The following is a 27,310-nucleotide window of genomic DNA, read 5'->3' as shown; positions in this document are numbered from 1 at the left end:
CCACTAAAGGCACCTTCCATTTTAGAAAAGGTGTGAAATGACCCAAACAGGTCCAGGATGGACTCTGCCCCCCAACGCTCCCAACCTGTGTTATCCATTCCCAACCTCCTTCCTGTGCAGAATCCAATTTGGGAGCTACAGCACTCTCTCCAGTCTTGTCTCCATGATGAAAAAGTGTCCTTCCAACTCCCCCCACTTCCTCCCCTCTCAAGTATGGTCAGAGCTCTTCATTCCTGAGAGGTTTCCTTTCTGAAAACTCCCACTCTTACAGTCTGGCTTTCCCCAAGTGTGCCTGACACATGAGCCAAAGCAGAGGCAGCCAAGGAGAAAAAAGATCCCAAGTTCAGGGTCTACCCATGCCATTTTGTGTTTCAGAAATAATATGAGATGGAAGCCAGAAATAATGGGGGTCAGGCTGCCCGGTACGCGCTTCTTTATGCACTTGACCTGCTATGTACTGGCCAGATAAAGCACTCCAACTTGCAACCAGCGAGCGAATGAATACTTTTTATGCATTATGTTTGCACTTGGTCTGCCATCAAGTCTGTGTGCCACTGTTTCCTACCACAGATCACAGCCTGAGATAAGGCTCCCCTCCCCAGGCTGCAGCCTTGCTTCATGGTAGAAGATCTGGGATGATGCAAGCTTCACCACAACCAAAATTTAGGGTTTCACGGGGTCTACACTGCTTTGATAAGAATGTCTTTTTCTTCCCTACAATTCTTGCCATGAAAAATGCAGACTGTTTTTCCTAGCAGGGCAAATCACAATGGCCATTTCAGTGTGGCAGAGGAAACTTTGCAAACCATATTTGAAGAGCTGTATCAATAATTATCCCACTTCCAATGGTCCTGTCACTTCCCAAACAAGATTTCACCACCGCCTTGATGCTCACCTGCTTTTCTCTCTTTTCTGCTTCTTCCAGAGACTTCTTCAGGGTCTTCATTTCTCTGGTTACAACTTCTAGCATGTTCCTGGCCCTCTCCTTATCCTCCTTGGCCTCGTGTTCCGTCGTATCCAGTTCTGACTTGACGGACATAAGCTTTTTCTCAGCTTTCTCCTTCATCTTCTCCAGTTTGTCTCTGGATTTATTTAGGTCTTCAATGGCCTTGGTCTGTTCCAAAGTTTTAATCTAAGAAGGCAAGAAAAGTGCTAGTAATTTATATTGAGTTTATTTAGGAACATTGCTATAAACAAGACAAATCAGGAGTCAATGGGATTCACTTAATACCTTCTTTTTATAAATAAAGAGCGGGACTCGTCCCAAACAGTTACAAAGACTTCGCTAAGCATGTGCGCTGGACGAGCGTGTTCTAAGGCTTTTTACAAACAGCTTAATGGCGTAACGTTATTTGGCAAGTCAATGAGATAAAGTGCAATGAGCATGGTTCCAGGATTGGAGACAATGGAGTGTGCTGCTGCATACACACTCCACTAGCAAAAGGGACTTGCTTTCTCTCCCCTCCCCAACACGTGGTCCCTGGAGCAGGAAGCTGAGGAAGAGTTGTGTGTCTCCCTTTCTACTGGTGCACCAGAAAGGAGCCCCACCTACAGCTGTGAGGAAAATCCAGAGCTCCAAGTTTTCAGAAGCAGGGTCTCAGTGGGTCTTTCCTGTCTCTGCTCCTCCACCAGTGAGTTCAGGAGCTGGGAGATGGCAACGGCGTTCCACAGCAAGCAAGGGGGAGAAGTGGAGGGAGAAGGGAGAAGAGGCATCCCAGGAGCTTAAAGCCAAATTCCAGAGTTTTCCACAGTGTGAGGCCCCTTTTATTTACTGGCGTATTATTTAAGATTATACTGGATCTGCTGACAAAAAGGATTTGAGGTTGTTTTGCCTATTTAGATGCAAAATTGAAAGAAAAAAATTATTAAAAATTAATAGGGAAAAGAAATGACAAAAAAAAGGAAAAAGCAAAAACTAATAGAGATGACTCTCAATCAGAAACAGAGTGGGCATCAGCACCCCAAAATCCTCAAGAATGAGGAATGAACACACATAAGGGGTGATTGCAACTATGGACTAAAGTAGACCAATTATTATTCTAGCAATAGAAGAACTCTTATCGTGATGTAAAGGCAGTGGCCACCAGAGGTTCTGAGGGGAGGAAGAGGGAAGAATAGGTGGAACATGGGGCATTTTGGGGACACTGGAATTGTCCTGCATGGCATTGCAATGACAGATACAGGCCATTATACATTTTGTCAAAACCTATAAAATTGTGTGGTGCAAAGCATAAACTATAATGTGAACTATAGACCACGGTTAGTAGCCATGCTTTAATATGTGGTCCTCAATTGTAACAAGTGTACCACACTAACGACAACTGTTGTTATTGTGGGAAAGTATGGAGGGGGTGGGGTATATGCAAATCCCCCTATACAGATACATATATATATATATTTTTTTTTTTTGAGGTACCCGGGCCAGGAGTTGAACCTGGGAAGCCAGCACTCAACCACTGAGCCACATTGGCTCCCCTGAGATAGTTTTTTGTTTGTTTGCTTGTTGTTTGCTTTTTTTTTTTTTTTTTCAGGAGGCACCAGGAACCCAACCCAGGGCCTCCCCTGTGGGAAGCAGGTGCTCGACAGCTTGAGCCACATCTGCTCTCCCCTCCCCCTGTATTTTTGATGTATCATTCATAGAATCTAAAACTTTTTTAAAAATAAATCAAAAGCTAAAAAAAATTAATAGGCATGAGCTACCATTCACACCCACGAAGATGGCTAATGTCAAAGAGAAAGATAACAACAAGTGCAGGTGAGGCTGTGGGGAAATGGGAAGCCTCCTTCTCTACTGGTAGGAATGTAAAACGCTGCAGCCACTTTGGGAATAAGTTTGGCAGTTTTCAAAGTGTTAAACCTAGAGTTACAAATGTTAAACAAATGGCCTGGCAATTCCACTCCGAGGTACCTACTGAAAGGAATTGAAAACTTAGGTCCACACAAAAGCCTGCATAAAAATGTTCAAAGAAGTATCGTTCACGATAGCCGAAAGGTGGAAACCATCAGTGGAGGAATGGATAGACAAAATGTGGTGTCGCCACACAGGGGGTTATAATTCATCAATAAAAAATAAGGAAAGGCTGATCTATGCTACAACTTGGACTTTGAGAAAACATCCGTGTTGTTTAACGGTGAAATAAGCCAGACACAAAGACCAAATATTGCATAATTCCATGTATATGAAATATCCAGAATAGATGAATCCACGGAGGCAAAAAGAAGATTAGGGTTGCTAAGGGCTGGGTGGAGGTGGGGTAATGGGAAGTGACTCCTAATGGGTACAGGATTTCCTTGCAGGGTGATAAAAATATCTGAAATTAAATAGTAGTCACGGTTGCACAACTCTATGAACACACTAAAACCACTGAATTGCACCTTTTAAAGGGGTGAATTTTATGGTATGTGAATTATAGCTTGACAAAGCTGTAATTTAAAAGAAGCTGCATTTTACAAAGAAGCCCTTTAAAAGGCATCAAAATAAATTACTGTAATAAGTAAAAACATGGCAAGAACAGATGAAGAGAGACCAGAAAAGGGAAGTGGACTTGGCCCAGTGGTTAGGGCATCCGTCTACCACATGGGAGGTCCGCGGTTCAAACCCCGGGCCTCCTTGACCCCTGCGGAACTGGCCCATGCACAGTGCTGACGCGCGCAAGAAGTGCCATGCCACGCAGGGGTGTCCCCCGCGTAGGGAAGCCCCACGCGCAAGGAGTGCGCTCCGTAAGGAGAGCCACCCAGCGTGAAAGAAAGTGCAGCCTGCCCAGGAATGGTGCCACACACACGGAGAGCTGACACAACAAGATGACGCAACAAAAAAAAAACACAGATTCCCATGCCACTGGCAACAACAGAAGCGAACAAAGAAGAAGATGCAGCAAATAGACCCAGAAAACAGACAACCGGGGCAGGGGGGGAAGGGGAGAGAAATAAATAAATAAATCTAAAAAAAAAGAGAGAGACCAGAAAAGCCTGAATTGAATCTGAGCTTCCTAACAATTTGGACAACATCTAGCAGCATCTTCCTTAAGGGAAAAAAAAGTCTGTTTTAATTTTGTTGACAATCATGGCAAAATGAAGTGTGAAAGTAATAACAAAGACACCAAAGCACAGGTGTTTGCAGTGCTCTCCCTTCCCTCCAGTTCCCTCCCTCCTGAGAAGGATGTTTTCTGGCGTGTCCCATTCAGACCATGGTTCCTAGAGAAGAATCCGTGCAAGAGGATGTCAGGACTGAAGAATTCCAGAGAGATGAAACCAATCGGTAGAATAAATTGCAGAGGGAGATGTGGGAGAAAGTAAAGGCTTGGCTAACAGGGCTGCAGGAAATGGTTTTTTGAAGAAAGATGGGATGGGAGAAGACAGACGTGTGACCTAGTAGAAGTGTGACCTAATGTAATGAGAGAGAAAGGCAGATGAGAAAAGATTGAAGACGTGCTGCTGCTCCCAATGAATGAAATCCCTATTTGTTTTCATTGTGGCTGTGATCGGGAGAAGAGAGTAACGCGAACAGTTACCATTTGGTTCCTTGGTCACTGGTTATTTATTAAGAGTTTGGAAGTGGTTGCGCATTATCTGGGTTGCCGTGGAGGCGACATCGAAAACCTCTGCCCAGCCTCAAGCTTAGCAAGTGCCTTTCATGGGGATGATCTGAGTATCAGAAATACGGTGCAAGGAATTCAGGTGGACCTGATATAAACTCAGGAGAAGGTCAGAGGAAGGGTAGACCCTTTGCTAAGATGGCAATTGTGCCATAACATGGAGGAGAAGTGAGGGCTTGGGACACAGACGTCCAGGTGGGAAATCAAATGTACATGACATTGCGCGACTTCGCTAAATGGGGGAAGCCTGAGTCAAATACCTGCGAAAGGGGAAGCAGACTTGGCCCAATGGTTAGGGCGTCCGCCTACCACATGGGAGGTCCAAGGTTCAAACCCCAGGCCTCCTTGACCCATGTGGAGCTGGCCCACGTGCAGTGCTGATGTGCACAAGGAGTGCCGTGCCACGCAGGGGTGTCCCCCACGTAGGGGAGCCCCATGCGCAAGAAGTGCACCCTGTAAGGAGAACCGCCCAGCACCAAAGAAAGTGCAGCCTGCCCTGGAATGGTGCTGCACACACGGAGAGCTGACACAACAAGATGACACAACAAAAAGAGGCACAGATTCCCGGTGCCGCTGACAAAAATACAAGTGGACACAGAAGAACACACAGAGAATGGACACAGAGAGCAGACAACTGGGGGGAGGCGTGGGAAGGGGAGAGAAATAAATAAATAAATAAATCTTAAAAAAAAAAAAACCTGCGGAAGTCATAATCTGGAAACTAGTTTTTACCCACCTGAACATCACACCCTCTTAAGAAATTTTGTGCCCTCCAGACAGAGGGGTGGTCGATGGCAGACCTGGGGGGACAAGATCAAACCTTTTGAACGGGTTCCATCAAGGAGAGGTAAAATCTCCAGGGACACCAGCAGCTGTGTTGGGGCTTGCTGGCCAGAAGCTTAAGAACCACTGCTGCAGCTTGGGAAAGATGCAGGAAATAAGGGGTCAAGAGCTGGGGGAAATGGGGTGAGTGAATCGGCATCCACTACTGCAGAGCTACAGGGGCTGACCTCAGGAACCATTCAGGTGTCACATTTGAAAAAGGACTCTCTATTAGAAGCCAGCACCTTGTTGTCTCAATGTCAAACCCTGAATGTGATCATTGCATTGTGATCATGTGGGCTTAGGTACAAGGTCATTGTAAAATTCCCTTTTTTTTTAGAGAAACATGCCAGAGTATTCAGGGGTGAATGGTCAGGGTGGCTGCAAATTCCTCTCAAATGGTACAGCAAAAATACCTCCCTCATCTTCCCCTCTCTTTTCCTCTTTCTCTCCCTCTTTCTTTCTCTCCCCCCTCCCTTCCTCCCTCCCTCTTTCTTTCTCTCCTTCTTTCTCTCTTTCTCTCTCTCTGTCTCACATCAGCAAAATATTGTAATCAGTTAAATGGTAACAATCTATGTGAAGAGTAGAGTTACACTATTCCTGCAAATGGACCATAGATTGAAAGTTTTTCAAAATAAAAAGCTGGAGAGGTGGTTCATGCATGCTGTGAGTAAAAATTTTTTAATACATATGTATATTCATTTTTAAATATAGGACTATGTAGCTCTAAGATTCTGTAGACTATAAATCGTCTCACAAGTTGGGGACATCAGAAGGGTGAAATAAATACCAATTTTTAAACAAAGTTACCGAGACTCTCCTTCTGTGAGCAAACTGGCTCACTGCTGCAGAGAGAACATGCGGCAAAGTGGGGCATTGCTGGGATTTGTGTGTTGAATTCAAACCTTTCTATTAACAGAAAAGGAGATATGTTCACCCTTTCTGTTCTGATCAGAAAAACATGCACGGTTGGCTATCTACCCAGCATGAAGAGCCAGAAATGCATGAATCAAGTTCTAATGAGAAGAGTATGGGACTTTGTCACCATCCTGAGGACCACCTGAATTCCTGCTGGCAGGGAGCAAGACCAGGTAATGGTACTCCCAGCCATGCCTCCAAGGAGCCAGCAGTGCAGACCCAACACACAAGGTTCCTGGGGGTAGGCAGGGGCAAAATTGGGTTGTTAGTCTTCCTAACACCCCTGACTCAGCCCTGAGTCCACCTGGACACTGTGTCCCCTTCTTGTCCTCCAGTGGAAGAACTGGACACAAGAAAGATCCATGTGCCCCCAGACCCAGCAAGGATGGTGTGGCTCTGAGCTTGCCTTACTTGAAGCGAACCCAATGGCTAGGGTTGTCCTCTGGTGGGAAAGAATGTTCATAAGTTCTCTCTCATGCCATGAGGATCAAAGACCCTGAAAGGGAAGGTGATGAGATTTAAAATCAGATGTGTTCTCGATTCTCCCATTCAGGAAGCTACACTGAAGGAAGGTCTTTGGGAGCCCACAGGATGAAGAGAAAGTGGGCAACAGAGTGGGGGCATCTCTGATTACCCAGACCCTCCTTGAAGAGGGCCACAAAGACTTAACTACAGGTAAAGTGTAGCATAAATAGAAGAAAGGTATTAACCTGCACAGCTTGGCACATCTCCAGTCCTCCCCCAATTCCCACCCCAGAAAGTTCTCTATTACTGAGTCAACTCTCAGCTCTGCTTGATGCACACGTTCAGAAGTGGGAAGAATCAAAACAATTCGAGAGGGCCAATGGGTCTCCTTCATCGAGCAGGGGATGGGCTGCTTTGTGTGGGAGATAGAAAAATTAGAGACCAGGGGAGAAGCTGGCTGGTGGTTGGAGAATATTTTCCCCTTTTGGTGTTTCCTTAAGAGACTGCAATGAAGATGACAGTGGCTTTCTACTAGGTTTTTGGTTGGCTGACTACTGATTTTTGGCCACAACTTCCTACCGAGGTTGGGTCATGTGGGCTAATAGGTGGTAGCTCTCCAGAATATGTGTATTCTTCCTTTCCAAGCTACATGGAGAGGGTCCTTCCCCTCTTCCTCCTGCCTGGTGACAGAATAAGACTGGAGCCCAGCAACCATCTTGAACTAAGAACTGGCCTTGAGGATGAAAGCTATTGCTAGGACAATAGAGCAGAAAGGTAGAAGGAGCCAGTGCTGCTGATGACTATGGAACTGTCACAGTCAACCATGTGATATCAACTTCCATCAATGACCATGGACCTGTCATACCAACCATGGGATGCCCACTTCCACTAATGACCAAGGAGCTGTCATACCAATCACAGAATATCCACTTCCACTGAGACCTTGGAGTTGTCATACCAACCAGATGTCCACTTCCACCAATGACCATGGACCTGTAGTACCACCCATAGGATATCCACTTCCACTGATGACCACAGAACTCTCATACCAACCAAAGAATATCCACTTCCATTGAAGACCAACTATGGACCTGTTATATTAACCACAGGATGTCCATGTCCACTGATGACTATGAAGTTGTCATGTCAACTATGGCTTGTCCACTTCCACTGATGACCATGGAGCTGTCATACCTACCACAGATTATCCACTTCTACTGATGACTATGAAGCAATCATACTGACTATGGGTATCCACTTTCATATTAATTTTTCAGTGAGAAAGAAAGAACTTCTCTCCTGTTTAAGCCACTGTTTTGATGAGTGTTACAATATATTCAGCTGAACCTAATCATTACTGAAGCAGGCCATGAGCCAAATGGCTTTATATGAATTACACAAAGCATTTTCTGGATTCTCTGGAATTGTACCACACGGCTTCAGTGCCTCCTTTGTATTTGTGGATAAAACTAAGTTTGTGCCAACCAGAAGCATTACTTAAATTGTCCTAGGTTAATGAGAAAAGAGTAAAGTTAATGCATAAATAACATGTCCATGTCAAGTGAAAGCCAAACTATGTCATGGCGTGCTGTACGAAGAAAGGCTCTGCAGTAGTAAATGAAGCACACAGTAGAAGAATTACTACATCCTGAGGTGACATAAAGTGTAGACAAACCAAACTCAAATGAACCCACACCACAAGCAGTTGGTACCACATATTCTTGTTCGTGGCAATTTTAGTAAAACAAGATAATCTATCATACTGAATTTTAATAATTTGCTAATATTTTTATTTTAATTATTTAATTATTTAATAATTTTAATTATTATTTTAATAATAATTTTAATAATTTTGCTAATTTTAATAATTTGATTTTTATGCTTTGTTCTGATTTCTACATTGGTTTGGATTTTATACTGGCAAAATATAATAAGAAATTTCTACTGTATTTTAAGTTTATACGTACATAGCAATATTTTTTAAATTATTTTAACTAAGCGTGGGGAGGGGCATCTGTGAAAAATATTTTTCCTTTCATAAAGGGAATGCTGCAATACTCATAATTGCATGCTAAAGTAAAATTTACTAGTTTATTTGTAAAGATCTACTTTTTCTTGGGCTAGAATTCAGGGAAACATTTAATACATGGATTCTTAAAGGGGAGGATTTATATAACCAAAGAGTCAAGGGTCAACCATGGTTTTGCAAAAAAACATAGACATGCATACAAAAATGTGTATTTTTCGTAATAGCCCCAAATTGGAAACAACCCAAATGTCCCCAGGCTTCAAGAAAGCAAGTGTCTCCAAGATTACAAAGACATAGATACAGTTAAAAGAATCAGAAGGGACTCCCTTGTGGAGAAGGGGGCTCCATCTTGGAAGTAATGCAGATTCTACAACTGGACAGCAAGAGTGAGTAAATGCTGAATTTCTAAATTAGGCTTCTACAGGTCTCCCAGGGACAGGAATAATCCCATCACACGAGCAGGGGTAGGCTTGTTGGTCCGACTCAAGTGTCCCAAGCATGCAACTGAGGGAAGTGGGATAGGAAGCCAGGCAGTTCAGATCACATCCTCCATCGCTACCATATGTCCTTTCTGGAGCACACTGGCAGTCTTATTAGGAAAGCATATCCTTCTGGGAAATTAGTATGCATTAGACCTCTCCAACATTACGCCCACTTGGTTATCTTTAACAGTTAGCCAGAAGATGTGTCAGCATCCTCTCATCCTCTGCCTTTGTGGAGTTCTGCACAGCTTGGTCTATGGAAATCCACAGTGCTATTTCAGACAGATTTCTTTGCAGAAGTTAGACTCTTCCATCGGCACTTGCTGGCAAGGAAGCATAATCCTTTTCTCTGTGTCCCTTACAAGACCAAATTTACTTTCTTGTTTTGAAAATCCAAGCTCGCTTTATTTCCCAGTCCTGAACTATACATTGGTACCCAACTATTTATCACCGATTTGGGGAACCATTTTGGCCTTACATCAGGAAGTCATGGAGCCTCCCAAGGCATGGGGAAGGTGACATAACAGGAAAAATACAGGGTTCTTCAGGTACTGTTTCCAGGCTACACCAGGAAGTTACTGCAGCCAGGTGAAAATTGGAAGGCAACACTGAAAAAACATGAAGGAGACCTCCATTCCCTAACCCCATCCTAAATGGAGGGATTTAATGGGGTTAAAGTGGGAGCACTATCAAAGATCAGCTTTGATATGGGCCTGGTGGAATGGAGAGATTCTTGTTCCCTAGATCCGTGGTCTGCAAAATGGAATGCACAACCAGAAAAATCTGGAGACTGCTGTCAAGGAAAACTAACATAGCTAATGTTTACAGTTCTTGGCTGCTCAAGCAAATACCGTGAAATGGAATGGGTTCAACAGTGGGGATTTTTAGCTCATGGTTTTGAGGCTGAGATAGAAATCCAAATCAATGCATCATCAAAACAATGCTTTCTTCCCAAAGACTGTGGCATCCTGGGGCTGGCTGCCGGTGATTCCTTAGCTTGTCATATGGCAAGGCACATGTTGGCAACTCCTGGCCTCTCCCATCTCTCCCAGGTTCCACTGATGTTCAGCTTCTGGCTGCTCCCTCTATGGGTTTCTCTCTCTCTCTTTGTCTGAATTCCCTTTTGCTTATAAAGGACTCCAATAATAGATTAAGATCCATCCTGACTGAAATGGGCCACACCTTAACTGAAGTTACCATCTAAAGCTCCAACTTGCAATGGACTTAAACACACAGGAATGGATTAGAATTTAAGAATATCTTTTTCCAGGGTATACATATGGCTTCAAACCACCAAGATCGGCTCAGCAGAAAATCAGTTAAGAAGTGGAGCCTGAAGAGACTTTAGGGATAATTTAGTAGCTTAGCCTTTTTATTTTGTAAGTAAGAGAACTTTGAAGAAAGAGGGTGGATAACTTGTCTGCCTCATGAAAACCTGTGTTACCCAGGTTTTTCGGTTGCATTTGGCCCAGTAGTGGCTGCTGTTTTGTTCCTCTCTGTGCTTTTGTTTGATATTGCAGCTGATGGACTGCCAATTGCTGGCCAGGAGAAAGTCCAAATCAAGACATCATCAAGACGATGCTTTCTTCCCCAAGATTGTGGTATTCTGGGGCTGGCTGCCAATAACCCTTGGTCCTTGGTTTCTCTGTCACATGGTAATGCACATGAAAGCCTCCCCTGGCCTTTCCATTCTCTTCTGGGTTCTGTTGAAGCTCAGCTTGCTTCCGTGGCTTTCTCTCTCTCCACCCCATCCTGATGGTGGGGCTGGGCCACGCCTTACCTGAAGAAACCTCATCCAAAGGTCCTACGTACAAGGGTTGAGGTTGAGCTGGATTAAGTTTAGGAACACGTTTTTCTGGGGTACATACAGCTCCCAACACCACAGCTAACTTTCCGTAACGTTCTCCTAAGACTTAAACGAACACATTGTTGCATCTTCTGGTAGAACCAGTCCTACCTTGGAAACCAAGACCTCCAAACCAGCCAAGCTCAGGTCATGAGGATTCTGTAAGTAGGTTATCAGGTGAAATAGCAAGAGGACCCACTCCTACTTCTCTCCCTTGATTTTCAGTCCCATGTGCTCTGGCTTTGGGAGTAGCACCACCTCAAAGTATGTACTGCATTCTTTAAAATGGAGCTCCATAGTTTCAGAGTATTGCTTCCCATCTGGTGTCAAAACTGAGATGTTAGCAGGCCATTCATTTAAGCTGTTTGCTTCTGGATGATGGGCTTTATGGTGAAATCATTGAATTCCATAAGAATGAGCCCATATTAACTAATAAAATTGAGAGGCAAACTATGTGCACGTCTTTTGTTGCAAAATGAGCTCCTCGATCAAAACGACGGTGTGCCAATCACTGTGCTGGTGAAATAGCATGCTGTGACTCCATAAACGCTGGTGCTGGCAGAAGCATTACAGGCAGGGAAGGCAAACCCATATCCAGAATATGGGCCTACGCCAGTGCAAACAGATCTCTACGCTCTCCACTGAGAGCTCAGTGTTGGTCTCTGCTTTTGAAAGGCTCAGCAGCAGAGGTTCCCAGGTCAGAGCTGGTGAAGGGAAATTCATGTGGTTGAGCCCACACACGGTTTCCCTCCCTGAAACCATGGCCTCGCAGTTTGTATGTGAGACCATTGAACAAGCACCGAGGTAGTCCAGAAAGAGGCTGACATCCACAGAACACATTGTTTCATCAATCTGATGATTGAAAGGACCTCAGCAGTAGATACCCTTTAGTGAACATCCACATATTACAAGCAAAAAAAAAAAAAAGACAAAAAAGGTTATTTAAAATATAAGAAAAAAAACTTTAAGTATACTGTAAAACTCACTTGGTCATATGGGTAAATGCTTCTCCAAACATACTGCTCCTTGTGAGATACACACCGTCTCTCACCAGGAACCTATTGTTCTGATATCCTAAACCTGTCAGGATTGAGTCCTGTTTCATACACCATCTCTTCGGTCAACCAATATTGCATCCAATATCTCCTCTTATCCAAACTCACTACCTTCATTTGGAAGAAAAAAAGAAAACACCTTCTGTGCCTCCCCATCATCCATGTTTCTACCCAAGATTTCAAAGCACTATGATACACTGCAGCTTTCCTTAGTAATATTATGTTTTCCCTTCCTAAGAGAATTTAAAGAGCTCCTTGATCAGGCACAAAGTTGTGCCAAATACCATGACATTGGCAAAAGACTTACTGGAAAGATACAGGAGACTATTTCATTTTCCAATCTGTATTCAAGAAAAACCGTGCACCAGCTACTTAGCTATGCCCCATCAACATACAACCACCTCCCCGTGGTAAAGGGAATTCTTCAACAGCATCCAGTAATGCCTGTGAATTCTTTCTCTTGCTCTCTGGAGCTCAACATTTTGCTGCTTTTTCAAAGGCCTCCACTACATCTTGGCTCTATAGTGAAGTTCCTTTTCCTCTTTGGCTCTCTTAGCTGCCTTACTATGGGGTTCCATGTCTTTAGCTTTTTCTTTCCACCTTGTTTGGAAGTATGGGGGGGACCTTTTATTGTCCCTGGCAAAGCAGTGCTCTCGTAGCCCCATAAGCAAGGAAGCCAGGGGGGATGCGTCAGGAACAGTTAATGCCAGGCCCAGCCACTTCCACTTCTGGAGAAGCCCTGGAGACTTTTGGAAGTCAAAAGCCAGCTCCCCAACACCATCACACCAACTGCTAAAGCAGATGGTACTTTGTCACTAGCCATCTTTCTTCCAGTTTAAAACTTGTCTTCTTTCATGCATTGCCTAATCGTTGAGGGATTCTTCTCTCCCTTCTTTCCTGAGACGTGTCTGGGGCTGGAGGAGAATCCTTGGGTGTTAGAGAGAGGTGTTTCTTGTCTTCCGGCTGCCCTTGAATCCTTCCTGTGTCTACGATCTGCCTGTTGCACTCTGGAGGGTTCACTCCTCAAGGTCACGGCCCAGGCACTGGCCTTGGCTAACTCAAAGCTTGGTCAGAACTGCCATTGCAGCACAGCTTGGGCCACCTGGCCCAGAGCCTCTGCTGCAGGTCACAGACCCCTTAGCTCCTTGCACTTCCTGCACTAGCCTCCAGGGAATCAGAGTGCCATCTGGGGCCCTCCTGCCGTCCTTCCACCCAGGTGGGAGCAGCTACAGGCTGACCTCAAGGCTTCTATCCCCACCCACTGCCCACCTGCAAAGTGGGGGCCGAAGGATACTCACCTGCACTAGTTCTCCCCCACCCCCTACCCTCCTTCAGTTGCTTTCCTTCCATTGCCCCTTCCTTCGTATTCAAAGACCTCTCCTGAGCCACCCTGCCCTCCCCTTCTTTTAGGAACTAAATCTCAACTTCATGTCCCTGTCTTGATGGCAAAAGGGCTTCACGGAGAGAAAAAAAAAACAGTGATGCAGAAGGGAGAATACAGTGGGAAATCATTTCTAAATGATTGTCCCCACTACACATGTGCGAGGGCTGCCTTGACTCCTTTGCAGCTAGTATGTTCGCAGATTCAGAAACATTCCAAAAATCCATTTTGGAGTGCTGGTCTCCAAAGAGCCAGGATGCTATTGTCCATTATATTCATGATCTGCCTATCTGCCAGGGATGATAGGTTCAGTTAATATAATGTAAAATATAATAAAAAGCTACATATTATTGCCCAGTGGTACACATAGATGACTTTTGAAACACTTAGGGCAAATTCTTTTAAGTCCTCATTCCTTCCTTCTCTGTCTTCATTAGAAGCTGAACGGGTGGACCCCAGGCACTGTATCTCCCAGGCCTGCTGACCCAGCTCACTGGCCTTGCCCGAATGCATCCCACAGGACACTGCATAGCACTGCTGTCTGCCTGGCTCTTCTTAGCACCCTGGGGTGCCCACGTTCTCATTTCCTCCCAAACCCCTGCCTATGGGGCAGATGCCCACGCAAGCCTTAGCATCTTCACATTCTCCCTCTTTCATTGGCTTTTCGCACAGCGGCACATCTTCTTTTCACTCAATGGATACAATTGGCTGGTGTAATTTCTGCATTTCCTCCCCCAACCCTCAAAAACTTTTCACCCCTTCCCTTTTGTGCTCGTGTGTACAGTGTGAAGCTGTTACTCATTTGCACAAACGTCCGCAGTAACTAGCACAAAGCAGCAAAGAAAGGAAGCCGAGCACTTGCCTTCAGCTCATTGGTGTCAGCCAGTTTGGCTTTGAGCTCTGTGTTCAAGTCTCGACACGTGCTCAGCTCCTTCTGCAACCTCTCCACTTTCTTCTGCAGCTTTCTGATGGTGAGACTGGCCTCGTCCCTCTCCATGGCCAAGACCGAGCGCGCCTGCTTCTCCTCCTCCAGCTGGACTATCTTCTGGCGGAGGAGACTCATGTGCAGCTCTCTGCTCTCCAGCCTTTCTTTCTGAATCTTTAGCTGGTTTGACAGAAAGATGGATTTTTTAAAACATAATAATAATAATTGAGCATTCAGGAAATATAAATGAATTACGCAGATAATGTTGATCTTTATCTACATTTCAATAAGACTAATTTGTCCATCATCAAAAAAGGTGATTGGATTCCTTTCCCTGATTGGATTTTTTTATTCATCTTTTTTTTTCCAAGGATTAATTTCCTAGCTACAAAGTATGGGACAAAAGAGGCACAGAAAATGTGCAAAGGAGTAGGCTTCTCTCCAACATTATGTGCATCAGAATAAAAATGTGAAATTACTCTAAAAAGTACTCAAATGGGCTTATCAAGGGCAGAATATAATAAGACAATGAGACAAATTCCTCTCTAATACCCCATGAAAACTACCCCTCACTTGTCTCTTCTGAAAGAAGACAGGGTGTAAATTCACACTGCAAACCTAGACCAACTAATTTCCAACATTTAGAATGGGTGCCAAACACGGGAACAGATATATTCTCAAAGCTAGATATACCAAGGAGATATTTTAAAAAGCTTTGTTTATATGATAAAATCTTAGACGTAGGGGAGCAAATGTGGCTCAAGTGGTTGAGCGCCTGCTTCCCACACAGGAGGTCCCAGATTTGGTTCCTGGTACCTGCTAAAAAAAACAAACAAACAAAGAACAAGCAAACAAATGGAAAAACCAACTCAGGGGAGCTGATGTAGCTCAGTGAGCACCAGTTTCCCACATACGAGGTCCCTGTTACAATCTCTGACCCTGGTACATCAAAGAGAAAAAAAATCTTAGAAGTAGAAGGGACTTCGAGAACTCTTTGGTTCATGGTGTCTTCTATGCCTGGTCTATGAGACCCTCAAACCAAGCAGAGAAGGTGGTCCCCAACCATCACTTTTCCTTGGCAATCAAACTTGATGAAGGAAATGATCGTGGTCTTCAGAAAAAGATTATAGACTCTGGTGGTGGAGCAGAAATAATCGTGCTGGGCTTCATGTGACAAAATTAGTGAGTAGAATATTAAGTACAGAAAACTTCATCTGTTAGCGACGCTGGGATCAGAATTGTGTAGAATGACCGAGGCTTAGAGTAGAAGAGCATGTCATTTCCCCCTCATTATATCCTCCACACAGGAAAAGTGTTAGAAAGTAGGAAGGACTCACTCGGGCTTGAGTATCTGGCCAGTGACAGCCATCGAGGCCATGGACCACTTAGTAACAAGGAACAAGCTTTCGGCTTCTTGATCTAAGCTCCCTCCTTGAGCTTCTCCATGTCAAATTCCACTCTACTGGACATTTACACTGGCAGGTAGTATACCCCAGTCATTTTACAAAATCAATTATGTATTTATTTTTAGGAGGTACTGGGGATTGAACCCGGGACCTCGTGCTGGCAAAGCGGGCGCTCCACCTACTCCCACGCCAGTAATTTTAATCATTGCGAATGCCTAAGAAGGAATGGTGTCACACAGTGGGAAAGAAAATCAATGATCTGAGGAGAACTTTGAGAAGAATTAGAGACCGATTGAAATATTTCTTATGGTAGCAGGATCTGTCTGCTCTCTTTCAAAAAATATTCCTGAGGATGTAGTGAGTAAGGACCAGCTGAACCCGAACTGTACACTTTCTATGAGGCCAAGGGTTCAGAAATGTGATTTATTAATCACTAACAACCCCGTGTTGTTAAACATGTGGGAACAGAGACAGAGCAGTATTAGTTTGTCCGGGGTCACACTGTTTGGGGGAGCCCAACTGGGAACCCAGATGCAATGCATCACACCTCTTTTGCACTGCAATTCAACCAGAGAATTTTCCTAAGGACTCATAAGAACACATTTGTGCTTTCCCATTTCTTTCCCCAATGTCAATAATCACATAAGTAACAATTACGTCTTTTCATCCAGTCATTCACTTATGGCATCTAAACTGTTCCCAACTCCCCTTTGAGTGACAAGAAAACTCTTCTCTGATCTCCACTTTCTGGTGCCGTCGAGTTTATAAAGACAGACTGCTAGAAGTTCCCCTGTTCTCCTCTTATCCCAGAAACAGTGATTCTTGTTTTCAGCCAAGCAAGTGGCTATCCCAAATAAAGACCACATTTTCGAGCCTCCCTTGCAGGTAGGTTTGACCATCCAGAGCATATTCTGGTGCAAGATCACATAGAAACTTCCGGAAGCCTCCTTGAAAAGACACCTCACACGGGGCCTCTCGCTCCCTCTTGGTCATCCCTTTCTTTGCCATCCTTCCACCTGTTAACACAGGTAGAGTAATTCTAGGCACTGTCTTGACCCATGAGGATAAGGACCGCCTTAAGGATGAGAAATTAATGATCTGAGATGTACCTGCTTCCCTGAGGCGTAAGGAGGCACCAGCCCTACACAGGCAAGCTCCAGAATTTTATGTGCGAAAAAATATTTTTTACCTGTTAAATCATTCTTACTGGGGTTTATATTTGTCACTCAATCATAATCTTAAACGGTGTACTTACCAACCTTTCTGACTTGAAATGGAGACTCAAAGTCTAAATATACAGTTCCACAGTATGTTTTCTCACCACACTGGCATGTAGGGTGGAGTGAATTATTTTTCAGTGTGTGGGTTTCTCAGAGAGTCCCCCTTCTCCGCATTAGTGAGTCCCGGCTCCCCTACCTTTCTCTGCAGACTGTAGGCGATAGACTTGTTTTCGATGACCACGCTGCTCTCAAGGCGGACCAGCTGCTCCGCGCGCGCTAAAGCCACATCCAGACGCATGTCAAAGCCGAGCTCGGCTGCCATCTGGTCCAATTTCATTTTCTCTGAAAGCTGATCCAGAAACTTCAGATACTCAACCCAAGAACAAACATTGAAAGTGGAACAGAAAAACAGAGTTGGCGGTTAATCTCACGATATTCTTCTCTGTCCCCCACAGCTCACAGGTCGCTCGTGTTAAATCCACGTGCAACCTGCAGCCCGACCCGACGCTCGATGAACTTTATTGAACCAGCCAGGCAACTCCATGCTCTCCCTTGTCCAAAGTCTCTTAACTCTCCTGGTCAGAAGACTGGATGCTCATCTAATACTATGCGCTCTTCTTATCCCTGCCACCTGCCAAGGTTGGCACACTCCTGGCAATACCTGTATCCCTCCCTCCTGGCACAGGTTGATGCACCGCTGCCGCTCCCAGCGAACCCAGCCCCGGGGCCCGCCTGACTGTGCACCTTCCCTTGGGAATTGACCCCCCTCACTGGGTCCTGGCTTCCCCAGCGGAAAATGACAACCTGTTGCCAGGTCATTGAACTCAAGGATCAAAGCTCCCCATACAAATTTAGACAACTTTTTTTTTCTTTCCATTAAAATACTTTTTTAAAATGTCTTCCAAGTTTTTAATGAATTAATGGTAAATTAACCACATTCTGGGAAGCAGATGTGGTTCCAGGGATTGGGCTTCCGCCTACCACATGAGAGGTCCCGAATTCAGCTCTCGGTGCCTCCGGAGAAGGCACGCTGGTGCAGCAGGCAGGCCCAGCGAGCTGACGCAACAAGAGGATACAACAAAAGAGACACAAAAAGGAAAGACCATGAGAGACACAACAAAGCAGGGAGCTGAGGTGGCTCAGGTGACTGAGCGCCTCTCTTCCCCATGGGAAGTCCCAGGTTTGGTTCTGGTGCCTCCTACAGAGAAGACGAGCAGACACAGAGAGCATGTAGCAAAATGGACAGAGAGAGTGGACAGTGACCGCAAACAATGAGAGGGGAAGATAAACAAATAAATAAATAAATCTTTTTTAAAATTAACCACATTCTAAAACCGAGATGTACCGAGCAAGTCAAGGTACCTATTTTCACAGGCTAAAGTTATGGACCTCTTATATTTTTTTAATGTAACATTTTTTGTGATGCATGTATCTTCAGAAAAATACAATTTAAAAAAATTGATGGGGGTGGGGGGGTGAGGACTGGGGAATATGGGAAACTCTTGTTTTTTTTGTTTTGTTTTGTTTTTAAAGATTTTTTTTTACTTTATTTCTCTCCCCTCCCCCCCCCCCATTGTCTGCTCTCTGTGTCCATTCACTGTGCATTCTTCTGTGTCCACATGCATTCTTGTGAGTGGCACCTGGAATCTGTGTCTCTTTTGTTGCATCATCTTATTGTGTCAGTTCTCCGTGTGCGCTGCGCCATTCCTGGGCAGGCTGCACTTTCTTTCGGGCCGGGCAGCTCTCCTTATGGGGCGCACTCCTTGCGCGTGGGGCTCCCCTACGCGGGGGACACCCCTGCGTGGCAGGGCACTCCTTGCGCACATCAGCACTGCGCATGGGCCAGCTCCACACGGGTCAAGGAGGCCCGGGGTTTGAACCGTGGACCTCCCATGTGGTAGGTGGACGCCCTAACCACTGGGCCAAGTCTGCTTCCCCCATAATGTGCTTTCATAACTAAGAGTCATACTGGTTGGGTAACAATCCCAATTATAATTAATGATTTGTTTTAATGAGGGAAAGGAGGAAACACTAGCCCAGCTGCAATTCTTGCCTTTGATATACTTCTTCTCTAATTCAAATAAGAGTGAATAGCTCTTGCTGCATGGATGTAGCTCAAGTGGTTGAGCGCCTGCTTCCCATGTATGAAGTCCTGGGATAAGTCCCTGGCACCTCTTAAAATAAAAAAAAATTTTAAGTAACTGTTGCTCTAAGCTCTGAAGAAACACATACAAAAAGAAATTTCCCTGGATTTAAGAAGCTTGGAGCCTTGGAGAAGAGAAATCGAAAGAGAGTCGAGGGAAGCAGACGTGGCTCAAGTGATAGGGCTTCTGCCTATCATATGGGAGGACCTGGGTTCGATCCCTGGGGCCTCCTGGTGAAAAAGAAGAGAAAGCGTGCCTGAGTGGTGAGCCAGTGCCTGCGCAAGTGCCCGCATGGTGAGCCAGTGCCCCACGCAAGATGATGACCCATCAAAAGAGAGACAAGGGGAGAGTCAAGATGGGGTGCAGCAGAAACCAGGAGGTGAGGTGGCACAATTGACAGGGAACCTCTCTCCCCATCAGAGGTCCCCAGGATCAGATCCCGGTGAATCCTAGAGGAGAGAAAATGAGAAGAGAAGACAACACAGACAGAAAAACAGCAGGGCTGGAGGGAGGAGAATAAATAAAAATAAAAATAAAAATAAATCTTTAATGAAAAAAAAAGAGTAGAGGGAGCAGGTGCAGCTCAGTGGTGGAACACCTGCTTCACATGTACAAGGTCCCGGGTTCAATCCCTGGTACCTCCAAAAAAAATAAATAACAGATGGTAGAGTAAGGTTGGTAAGAACCAGGACAGAGGCGCATGCTGAGTTGGGGAGCTTGAGGAAGAAATAAGTCTGCCAGGGCAGCCATCCTAAAGAAGTGGGACTGAGTCGAGTCATGTCAGGATGTTATTACCAAGCAAGGTGAGAGAACACGCTCTTTGAGGCAAGAGCCATGGGTGATGTAGACACAGAGGGGGCCCGTTCTTCTTTGGCTACAAATCTTGGCAGTCATCCCTCACACTGACCCTCCCGCAGCCCTGCTGACCCCAGGAGGCTTCTGTAGTTACCACCTGTGGCCGGAGGGTTTGCAAGTGAGAGGGAGCTGCCGGGTTGCACAAGGCCAGGTGGGCTGGGGAAAGACGGACGCTGCACCTGACCCTGCGTGCCTTGGAGATGCCCTGACCAGTCAGAAGATTCAGCAAGATGAGGTGGGACACGCATGCCATTGACAGCAGCGGGAGAGTGAAGTTCAGGTGTGGAGACTGGGAATATGGCAGCAGGTTAGGAGGGGGTTTTGGGGAGTCGATACAAAGTAGCATAGTGCTGGGGACCCAGGCACTGCTACTGGGGCGGGGGGTACTGAGCATAATTAGGGAGGCAGAATTTACAGTGCTTGGGAATTGATTAAAAAGAGGGAAGCAGGAGGCGGATGTGGCTCAACCGATAGAGCATCTGCCTACCATATGGGAGGTCCAGGGTTCAAACCCAGGGCCTCCTGACCCTTGTGGTGAGCTGGCCCATGCACAGTGCTGATGCACACAAGGAGTGCTGTGCCACGCAGGTGTGTCCCCCCATAGGGGAGCCCCATGTGCAAGAAGTGATCCCTGCATTGAGCCACCCTATGTGAAAAAAGCGTAGCCCGCCCAGGAGTGGTGCCCCACACATGGAGAGCTGATGCAGCAAGATGACGCAACAAAAACAGACACAGATTCTGGTGCCGCCGGGAATGCAAGCAGACACAGAAGAACACACAGGGCATGGACACGAGAGAGCAAACAACGAGTGGGGAGAGAGAAATAAATAATAAAAAAATAAATCTTAAAAAAAAAGTAGGATGTGCAAAATCACATATTACACTGCACAGCCTATGGAATAAAGGGTACCCAGCCTGATACCCCAGCCTCAACTCGCCGTTCCAGTCTTCCCTCCCACCACCCACAGCCCCACCAAGAAGAAAACCAGAGAGCCAGAGAGGAAAACCAGGGGCAAGTGCCCACGCCTTTACTCCAACGTTCCCCCTGCGGTATCTGCCCCTTTTCTCTGCTGAAATCCTCCGTATCCTTCACAGATGAATTTAACTTTCACCTTCCCCTTAAAACTCTCCCCTCCCCCAGAAGCTCTCACCCCTTTCGCTGCACACTTGAGCACTTTATTGAGTACGTCTTTCTCACACTTATGGCCTTATAGTAGGTGACTTACCTGAAAGCCTGTCTGACCCATTGGATTAGGAGCCTTTTAAGATGGGGAACCTATGTTACTCACCTCTACTCCCCTTAGACCTTCAGGGTCTCAGGCCTAAAAGGCATTCAGTGAATACCTGTTGAGTTTCATCGAACTCATGGGAATCAAGGTGGCTCCATGCAACGGGGAGAGCCCCAACACAATTGTTCTTCCAAATGTGCCCATGACCCCGAAGTCAACCAATCGTAATACTGGAAAATTCAGAATATTTTCTGGGGGGAAAAAATGTTGTAAGGCTAAGATGTTTCCACCCGTGAACATGCCCTCAGGTTATTACTTTTTGTTTCTCCAAATTCAGGTTGTCTCGCAAAACGTCTCCAGACACCAGCTCCCCCTCCAGATGTGCTAGTTGGTCCTGAAGCGACTTCGACTTGGTTTCTGCTTTCTGGGCCCTCTGTAGCGTTTTCTGGTGCAACCCCGTCTCATCCCCCAACTGTTCAACAAGTTGAGATATTTGGGCTTCAAGCTGGGAGACCATCTGGAAACAAAGAATGAGAGCAGGGATTTAGACACAGCAAAGTGTTAAAATCTCATGCTCAGCCCGAGTGGCGTAACTATTTATAAGTTCAACTTCCAGAGCCTTTAAAAATTAAATTTTAAATGAATAATTGATAGCTGTACTTGCCTCTTTTTGAAATAAATCTAGATTTATTATTTAATAAAGTATCTTAGAGTGGGTTTTTAATTTTCACAGAATTTCTTAGACAGGTTCATTGATAGATACGTAGGGATAACATTTACTTACCTCCAAAACTGCTATTAATTTAGGCATTTGAAAGCTTAGTTGCAGAAAACAGCTAAGAAAAATGTACTTTAACAAACCTGCTGGGGAGCGGATGTGGCTCAAGCAGTTGGGCATCCACCTCCCACATGGGAGGGCCCAGTTTGGATCCCAGTGCCTCCTAAAGAAAATGAGAAGACAACAAGCAGACACAACAAGCAGAGACAATGAGCAGACACAGAGAGCAGACAACGAGTACACAGATGAGGGAGTCATCTGGGGTGGAGGGGAATGTATTTTTTTTTTTAAATCCTGCAAAGATGACGTTGCCCAGAGAAACTCTCCTGCTGCATATATTTGATTCAAGATTATACAGTGAGTTCATCCTGATCAGTAGTCTAGAGACTTAGGGAAAATTCAAGTGCAGATACATATATGTTCAAGCTTTTTTTTAACTTTTTTCCATTGACTGTTGGTAATTCCTGCACTAACCTTCGCGGCACTTTGTGTGCTATGTAGTTACATAGCAAAGTTACTGTTTCTCATTATTTGAGAGGTCAAAATCTCTTGTATGGTGACTCTAAACAGGTTCAGTAGCAATGTACAAGCAGGGGAAGTGACGACTACGTCCTCTTCTACAGCACAAATTTTCATGTCCCTCTGAAAGAGGGACACCCCATACCCTGCCCAATGCTCCTTTTATTCCCTGAAATTCCTCTCTTTCTCCTGACTTTCCCCTTAAATCCAGAGCAGCAAAAGTTTACTTGAAATCTCAGAGATGCAAATCAGGTCCACTGAAGGCAAAATGTTGAGTTCATTAAAACCAAGTTTGGACTGAGAAGTTTGTTTGGTTTTGTTTTTATATATATATGTGTGTGTGTGTGTGTGTGTATAGTTTTGTTTTTATATATTGTTTATATATATATTTTTTAAGATGCTTAGATTACATAAATGTTACATAAAAAATATAGGAATTCCCATATGCCCAAGCTAGTTTGGTTTTGGCAGTTTATTTTGGAAGCGGGTAGGAAAGAAGTAGTAGACAGCTAACATAACACAGAAATAGAAACTTCTGGACTTTTTCAGATTTCTAGTCTAAGTTAAGAAGATAATCATTTCTGCTCATCCATCTATAAACAGCCACGGTTAAAGGCAGACCACCCTCAAGCTCTCTTCCCTTTTTTTTCATAATTTTTTAAAATTATGATCACCATTTATATTAGATGGTGCATTTGTTACAACGCATGAGCCAAGGCCGATGTCTTATTGTTAATGAAAGTCCACACCTCACTCAGATTTCCTTCATTTTTCCCGACTGTCCCTTCTCTGTCCCAGTATACCACCTAGGATCCCAAATGACAATTCGTCGTCGTCCCCTTTGGCAACTCGGGTCTGTGACAGGTTCTCGAGACCTCCTCCTTTTTATTGCTGATCTTGACAGTTTTCAGAAGGACTGAGCAGCTATTTTGTAGAACGTTCCTCAGTTGGGATTTGGTGTGTGTTTTTTTCCCCAGGTTAGACCGGGGTGATGGGTTTTGGGTAGAAAGAGCCCAGAGGCGAAGTGTCTTCTCACCACATGACATCAAGGGTACATGCTCCTGTCAACACGACTCATCACTTTAGGTGTTGACCCCAATCTCCTGGTGTATTAGTCAGCCAAAGGGATGCTGATGCAACATACCAGAAGTCTGCTGGGAGTTATAAAGGGTATGTATTTGGGGTAGGAGCTTACAGTTACCAGCATAAGTTACTTCCCTCACCGAAGTCTATTTGGAGCAAGATGGCTGCCAACGTCTGCAAAGGTTCAGGCTTCCTGGGTTCCTGTGGGCTCAGCTCCTCTGTTTTCTCCACAAGGTCAGTTGTAGACTATCAGGCGAACGGCTCTGTCTCTCTCCCTGGGGCTCCAGCTTAAGGCTTCAGCATCAAAACTCCAACATCAGAAGCCCCCAACTCTGTCCTTCGTCATGCCTTTTTATAACTCAATCATGCCTGGGTACAGATCAGATTACAAGCATAATCCAATATCTATTTTTGGAATTCATAACCACATCAAACTGCCACACCTGGCCAAGGTGGTGACTGTCTGTCTTCTCCACCATAATGTTACTCTTTTGTTCTCCCTGTCTCTTGCCTTTTAGCTGTGCTTAAGGTGCCTTTTTGTACAGGAGTTTTACCCATTCAGTCTATTTAGAGCTGGAAGGAACTTCATCTTCGGGTTAGCAGCAGTGGTGGCAGCAGGTTCCTGGAAGGGAGCATCCTGGGGTGCCTGGCCCCATGCTAAGAGCTTCCATGCTTTAGGTGGTTGCCATTACTGTCTCCATTTCACTGATGAGAAAACAGCATCTTCCAGCAAGGAGCCATGCCAAAGCTAGCAGGTGACAAAGCCTGGGTCTGTCTCCACCTGGACGTACTCCTAGATGTTGAAACCAAGGTACAGAGAGAGATATGCTTGCCCACATCCACTCAGCAAGTTGTAGCTTCTGCCCAGGGCCCTGCCTGTAGCCAGGTCTCCTCTGGCTCCACAGAGCCTGTGGGCCTTTCCCACCACCATGCCCTGCCCTGGCCTCTGCCCCCATCCCAAGCTGCCTGCCTCTGTCCTTCTCCGGTTTGTGTCCTTTGGCCAGCATGGCTTCCAGTGCCCCTGAGGGAAGGGACCCAGACTTCCTAGCAAGTAAGCATGGCCCACAGACTTCCAAAAATACAGAGAAGCATCCCGCCTGGCATCTGTTTTTCCAAGAGATGGGTTCTAGTCCCAAGTCCCCATCGTGGGCCAGTGGGAAACCCAAGACATGGGTGAGACATGTTGTCTTCACATTTTTTGAAAGTCTGTTATATGGAAGAACAATGAGTTTGTTCTGAATTGTCCTCAGATCTCAGGTTGAAGAGCAGAGGGTGCAAACCAGAGAAGGAATTTCACGTTGATGTAAGGAAGAAATTTTCTCATCTACTCCCATAATTAAACACTAACATGTGGGGAAACGGATGGGGCTCAAGCGACTGGGCTCCCATCTACCATATGGGAGGTCCAGGGTACGGTTCCCGGGGTCTCCTGGTGAAGGCAAGCTGGCCCTCATGGTGAGCTGGCCCAAGTGGAAAGCTGGCGCAGCAAGATGACGCAACAAAAAGAGACACAGAGGACAGACAATGAGTGACACAGCAGACCAGGGAGCTGAGATGGTGCAGGCATTTGGGCACCTCTCTCCCACTCCAGAAGGTCCCAGGATTGGTTCCTGGAGCCACCTAATGAGAATACAAGCAGAGACAGAAGAACACACAGCGAATGGACACAGAGAGCAGACAACAGGGGGAGAGGCGGGGAAGGAATGGGGAATAAATAAATCCTTAAAAAAAATTAAAACATTAACATGTGCCCACTGCAAAATAACCAGTAAGGACAAAAGAAAGTGTAAATAAGCAAAAAAAAATTTACTCCTGGTCCCTTTACCCAAAAGCAATGACTACTGATACTTTAAAATAATTTAATAGGTTTTGTACATTGCTAAAATAGAGCTAAGATGAAACAATATCTGTACCATTTTCACTGATGTATTTTAAGCATATTCCCATCATTCAAAACTCTTAACATTTGAATGGCTATATTAAGAATCCAGCATGAGAATGTACCATAATTTACTTAAGCATTCCTCTCTGTGTATAAAGAAGGAAAAGCTTTCTTCCTAATGATTAGAGCTGTTCAAAGAGTTTGGCCAGAAGGTAGTGGATTTGCTGTCCCTGGAAATGGCTGCAAGTTGGGCAACCGTTTTTCATGCATGTTTCCCAGTAGCTTGAAGCACTATGTGTAACGTTAGACTAGATCACTAAACCCCCTAGCCCTATGCTCTGTGAGTCTTAAGGTTTCAGACCTCTCATTCAATGAATTCTCTACTTTCATGGGTTCTTCTTTTTTTTTTTTAAGACGCTTCTTTTTTCTTTCTTTTTAATTTATTTCTCTCCCCTTCCCCCCCTCCCAGTTGTCTATTCTCTGTGTCCATTTGCTGCATGTTCTTCTTTGTCCGCTTCTATTGTTGTCAGCGGCATGGGACTCTGTGTCTCTTTTTTGTTGCGTCATCTTGCTGTGTCTGTTCTCTGTGTGTGTGGCAACATTCCTGGGCAGGCTGCAATTTCTTTCACGATGGGCAGCTCTCTTCATGGGGCATACTCCTTGCGCGTGGGGCTCCCCTATGCGGGGGCACCCTTGCATACCACGGCACTCCTTGCAAGCATCAGCACTGCACATGGGCCAGCTCCACATGGGTCAAGGAGGTCTGGGGTTTGAACCGCAGACCTCCCATGTGGTAGGCAGATGCCCTATCCATTAGGCCAAGTCCACTTCCCTCATAGTTTCTTGAAATCAGATATTTGATGATAAGGAGATAAGCTGCTTCAGAGTCACACTCAAGGAATTCTTTTTCCCAGGGAAATGTTGAGTGTCCTAGAATATGAGGTTCTTACCTTCTCTTCACTCATAAAAGATCTGAACTTGACACTTGCCTTGATTAATGCCAAGGTAGCCTGGTGATAAACGATGGGGTCACAAGGTGCCACCTCCCGGCATGGGGGTGCTGCTCAGTGGCATGGTACAAAGTACAGCGTTTATTTCTGCACAGCAGGAGATCTCTTTTCACCCTGGACTCCAGGTAGGAAAGGAGACCTTCCACCTGAGGAAGCTTCAACATTTCTCCTGTTTCACAGCTGTTCTAGCAAAGAGAACGAACCCAAAGAGAAAGGAGACACGGAACACCCCAGCTGTAGAGACAAAGGGTCGTGGGGTCTTGGAGCCGTGGTCAACCCGCCGTGGACCTCCCTGGAGGCAGGTGAAACCTCGGGAGAGAGCAGGCGGTAGAGGCTCCGTGCTGAAGCTGACGCTCGAGCCACTGCAGGAAACAACACGGAGGTTGAATGACAACCCCAAAGCAAGAAGCAGACACCTTGGTGTAGACCAGCCGGTGGGCCAGGGCTCAGGAGGCAGCCGGTCCTGGTTTCAAATCCTTCCCGGGGCGCCAACCAAAGGAAGAAACTAGCCCCTGGGACCCTCGTAGAGCTGACGTAGGTCACTTGCCCAGCACAGCCCTGGGGAGCCAGCAATGGCATCACTGTCACCGCTCCGAGTGCGGGTTCAGGCGCCTTACGCTTTCCCATGAAGGGGTAAAGAAGCACCTGGAGAGCCAGCCCGTGCCG

At 45.5% G+C, this 27,310-nt stretch overlaps 1 protein-coding gene across 1 annotated transcript in view; it reads right to left on the bottom strand.

Moving 5' to 3' along the window:
- CCDC170 (coiled-coil domain containing 170) overlaps positions 1–27,310 on the bottom strand; it is a 90,152-nt gene that overhangs the window by 3,967 nt on the left and 58,875 nt on the right. Inside the window, exons 7-10 of the mRNA XM_004460380.5 lie at positions 21,689–21,889; positions 17,341–17,514; positions 14,456–14,698; positions 896–1,132 (exon numbers count right to left, since the gene is read on the bottom strand). Of these exons, the coding sequence (XP_004460437.2) occupies positions 896–1,132; positions 14,456–14,698; positions 17,341–17,514; positions 21,689–21,889 (855 nt within the window). The remainder of the gene's footprint in view (positions 1–895; positions 1,133–14,455; positions 14,699–17,340; positions 17,515–21,688; positions 21,890–27,310) is intronic.

Source organism: Dasypus novemcinctus, chromosome 28 (genome assembly GCF_030445035.2).
Source record: "Dasypus novemcinctus isolate mDasNov1 chromosome 28, mDasNov1.1.hap2, whole genome shotgun sequence".
In the NCBI taxonomy this organism is placed as follows: Eukaryota; Metazoa; Chordata; class Mammalia; order Cingulata; family Dasypodidae; genus Dasypus; species Dasypus novemcinctus.
Note: the sequence above shows the minus strand (reverse complement) of the source record. Positions and strands in the feature narration are given on the sequence as shown.